The sequence below is a fragment of the Sapajus apella genome, unplaced genomic scaffold, assembly GCF_009761245.1.
Source record: "Sapajus apella isolate SASKATOON/1434 unplaced genomic scaffold, GSC_monkey_1.0 scaffold33, whole genome shotgun sequence".
Lineage (NCBI taxonomy): Eukaryota > Metazoa > Chordata > Mammalia > Primates > Cebidae > Sapajus > Sapajus apella.
The window spans coordinates 12,004,640-12,009,194 of NW_022436973.1; the positions used below are offsets into that span (position 1 = coordinate 12,004,640).

General features: G+C 42.5%; 1 protein-coding gene across 1 annotated transcript; it reads left to right on the forward strand.

Annotated features, from left to right (window-relative positions):
- The first annotated feature begins 350 nt into the window (after nucleotides 1–350).
- On the forward strand, nucleotides 351–3,796 carry DEFB132 (defensin beta 132). The gene is made up of 2 exons (XM_032294907.1): nucleotides 351–504; nucleotides 1,748–3,796. The coding sequence occupies exons 1-2, from the start codon at nucleotides 447–449 to the stop codon at nucleotides 1,975–1,977; spliced, it is 288 nt and encodes a 95-aa protein (XP_032150798.1). The 5' UTR covers nucleotides 351–446; the 3' UTR covers nucleotides 1,978–3,796.
- The last annotated feature ends 759 nt before the right edge of the window (nucleotides 3,797–4,555 follow it).

The window sequence follows — 4,555 nt, forward strand, 5'->3', positions numbered from 1 at the left end:
AAAAGCCCAAGGTACAAAGTTCCTGCGGAAAAAAAAGGCACATTTGAAGGTTTCTGATGTATATCGCCAAATTGTGCTACAAAAGAAAAACTGCATCAGTTAACACTCCCAGCAACAACCAAAAGAATGCCAGTTTCCCTGCCTCTCACCAATACTGGCCGGAACGCAGTTTCAGAGATGAGTGCTGGGAACCAATGCACTCTTTGCTCTACCTCTCCCACTCCTAACAGTCTAGAACACAGGCACTCAATAAATTAATCCATGCTCCAGCCCAGTAGACATTCTGATCTAATCTGACTGCTCTCGGTAACAGGAAACTCTCCCTTGGTTCACTGCCCCATATCCTGGCATCATGTGGATCCTATAAAGGCAGTAGCTCCAGGCACATTACAAGGGGACCCAACTCCATTAAACCACCAGCAGCTCCCCAAGCCACCCCTTCAGCCATGAAGTTCCTGCTCCTGCTCTTGGCAGTCCCTGGCTTCCTGACCCAGGTGATCTCAGGTAAATTGGATAAATAAGAGAAAGCAGAATTGGGAAGAAGGAACACTAACTGATCTGGTTGTTCTGGTGATAGATGAGCCGGGTGGGAGCAGGGATCACCCCAGAGTTCCAGTCTAAGGTAGGGATCTTCTAATAACCACCACTAGCCTTGATATCCCACACTCACACACCCAGCCACCACCCTATATAACCTTTACAAAAATTTGTTTTCTATTCTAAAATGATAGTCACCCTCAACCTGAACCCAAGTATCTTCTTTCACTTTATGTGAGCTGCCTATATCTAACCTTCTAAGACACTGAAGCATTCTGTCATCACCACGTGCATCCATTGAGATCAGCCCTGGGTTGGGGCTCAAAGGAGATATTGAGCCTAGAAGGAAGAGATTGACGTTCCCATCCCTATGCTCAAAAGAGAATTGGCAGGTGGGGCAATGGAAGGAGACCTCTTAGAGGCTAGTTCCCACAGGATGGTAAGCAAAGAGTTCAGCTCAAACCCTGGGGCTAAGAGAGAATGCAGGGTCAGAAAGAGACAGACAGACAGAGAGGTGGGGGAGACAGAGATCAGAGGAGAGCTAGGCAATGGATGTGAAGAAAGCCAAAGAGGCCTGAGGGTGCTCCAAAGAGGCCCCTGCTGTGAGCCAATGGCAGACACAGAGCACTGAAACAAACACATTTCACCAGACGGTGAAACGGTGCCCAGTACGTGTGAATCCAAAATGCCCTGTCACGAGCAACCATTATTTTATTTTTAATGGTTTTGGAGAATGATTTGACTCTCCCCCTTTGCCCCAAGTTGATTAATATTTACAGTTTTAGAGTCTATGAAAACAAATAAGGCAGAAACACCTTAAAAGGGAGGCTGTGGGGTGAGTGAGAATAGTCCCATTTCTCCCTTTGGAGTATCCAAGCTCCTCCCTGACCATGAAGACCTGGCTCCCCACCCCCGTTTTTACCCATACATCCTATTCTGCAGTATCAAATTTAGCAAAATTATGGTCTTCCCTAGCTTCAAAGATGCAGATACTGACAAAGAGGAAGAGCTCCTCAGACAGAGTTCCCCAAGGCCATCAATCCAGGAAGATTCTGTCTCCTCATCACTTGCTTTCCCAAGTCTCATTTGCACGACATCCTAAGGACACATCTCAGAACAAAAAAACAAACACTCCCATCTGGCCCTGACCCCTTAGCAGTCCTGTGCTGCTTCCAACCATGACTTCTCTGTCCTGTCCTCTCCCATGCAGCCAGTAGCGGTGCATCAAAATGTGTGAGTGACATCCCAGGATACTGCAGGACACATTGCCACCGGGGGGAGACAGCATTGTTCATGTGCAAAGCGGTCAGACAATGCTGCGTCAGCTACTTGTTCTTGCCGAAGCCTGACCTACCATACCCCATCAGTAGGCACCGGGAATCAAGGAGAAGAAGCATGCAAAGGAAAGACAAGAAGCAACAAATAACCACAACATCATAATAACCACTGCTATTGTCTTTACCAACTCAAAGAAATATCATTTCCACTGTTCCAATTCCTCCTGCATTGTTAAGAACTAGCCAAGGCTCCTCCTTATGGGGTAGATATCTATAGCCAACCCCAAAACATCTATCTTCTCCATCATTCTGTCATTCATCTAATAACTAATTTGGAGTTTGTATCTATCTTATGAGAACAATCATTATGCAGACTCATCCACAGGGGATCTGCCAGTTTGGGTCCTCCAAATGAAAAATGCCAAGACAGAATTGGTCATGCAAAAGACGGCCTGGGAGAACACACCTCTGATGGACAAAGGTGAGAGAGAGCAGCCACAGGCAGGGAGAGCATTCAGACTGCAATGCTGGCCTGATACGTAACAAAGGAGAGGGAGGGAGGAGGTTTGAACAGGGGAACACTGAGACTGCGGTTCTAAGAAACTCTGAGCCAAACAGATGGGGAGGCCCAAAGCAAGGCTTGCCTCTCAGAGGAGTTCACACAGAGCAGGATTAGCCAGGCTCTCATATCCAATGGGTTCAGTCTTTGGCTGAGAACAGCCCCTGGAGAACATGGGGTGAATGCTACCATAGGTCCAGAAGTGTTATAGCTTGAGACTGTCCACCAACTATCCCCTTGAAGCAAGTTCTCTTGAAAGGAAATCTGAACAGTGCACCCCCATGGCTGCCACGGAGTATAAGGAGGGAGGGAAAGGAGCTCCAAGTTTAGGTTTGGCCAGCCAGGTAGACGGATTTGTGAGGTATTTATTTATTCATTTGGGTGATAAAGCAGAGAAAATTCATAGCCACCACTGATAGTACACCCCGACAGCAAGGATGGCATGATGCTGGTGACTTAACTGTGCCTGCCCATGGTATAAAATTGGCATAACCCTCTAGGAAGCTGTGTGGAAATAAGCACAGAGAAGCAGAACTCTACCTGTTTAATCCACCAAACATTACTTCTGGGAATTTGTTCATTTCAAATTATCCAAGAGAAGCACAAAGTTATGGGCAAAAAGGTGTTCCATATATTATCTAAAATGATGAGAAAATGAAAAAATCTAAGTAGTGAAATACTACATACTAATGCCATCTATAAATACAAATAGAATGCTTATAGAATAATGGAACAAAATGTTATTCAAAATTGCATCGCTCTTAAGCTGTAGCTGTCAAAATTGTCTCCTTATATGACACAAAACTCATGAAAATTATGACAACTTTTTTGTTTGTTTAGAAAGCAGAATTGCTCATAAATTTCCTCTTACAGTTTGATGCCCATTCATTTTATATAATGTTTATGTGACAGGTACTACTTCTATCTGAGAAGAACAAACTAAAACACTCAGTCCTAAATAATTAAAAGCAGTCTTAAAAACCAGCAAACCAGATAAGAAAAAATGTTAATGCCCCTTCCCTAACTTATATCTTAGACCAAAATTAATTATAGATGACTTTAAAATGACAGTGTAAAAGTAAAGTGTTAAAAAATTGTGTGGTCAAATATTTAAGAGCAAAAAAATTCTTATAAATATAACAATAGAGGCATAACTCATGTAAGAATAAATTTATTAGGTGGCATAAAATATTAAATTCTTCTGTATGTTAAAAGATATCATTTTGAAATTCATCCATCTTATTGGGTATTGCAGGAGTTCATTCTTTTTTGTTAATGAATATTCTTCCATCATATGAATAGTATTTATTTATACACTGATTTGTTAATGGACATTTGGGTTGTTCCCAGTTTGTGGCTATTACAAATAAAGTTTCTATGATCATTTATGTACAAATCTCTGTATGGATGTATGCTTTTTATTTCTCTAAGGTAAATACCTAGGAGTGGAATGTCTGAATCATATGGTAGGTAAATGTTTAGCTTTTTAAGGAAATACAAAATTGTTTTCCAAAATGGTCATGCCAGTGGATGTGCCCATCAGCAGTAGGTGGAAGTTCCAGCTGTTCCTCATTCTCACCAGCATGTGATATGGTCAGTCTTCTGCATTTTCATCCTTCTAGTAGGTGTGTAGCGGTATTTCATTATGATTTCAATTTGCATCTTTAATAACTAGTTACCAAAAAAAGTATATTCTGTATGATCCTATTTACATAAAATTATTTACAATTCTTTTTAAATTACATAAAATTATTTTTTTGAGACAGAGTCTCTTCTGTCCCCCAGGCTGGTATGAAGTGGTGGGATACCAGCTCCCTGCAACTTCCACCTCTAGGGTTCAAGTAATTGTCCTGCCTCAGCCTCCTGAGTAGCTAGGATTACAGGCATGTGCCACCACGCCCAGCTGATTTTTGTATTTTTAGTAGAAACAGAGTTTCACCATGTTGGCCAGGCTGGTCTCGAACTCCTGACCTCATCGTCTGCCCACCTCAGCCTCCCAAAGTGCTGGAATTACAGCCGTGAGCCAATAGAAAGTAAGACTAATGACAGAAAGCAGATCACTGGTTGTCAGGGCATGTGACAGGTGTGTGGAGAGGACTGAAAGAATGTTGCAAAGGGACCTGAGGACACTTTGAGGGGTGATTGATCAAGATACATTCATAATCTTAACTGTGGTAATGGC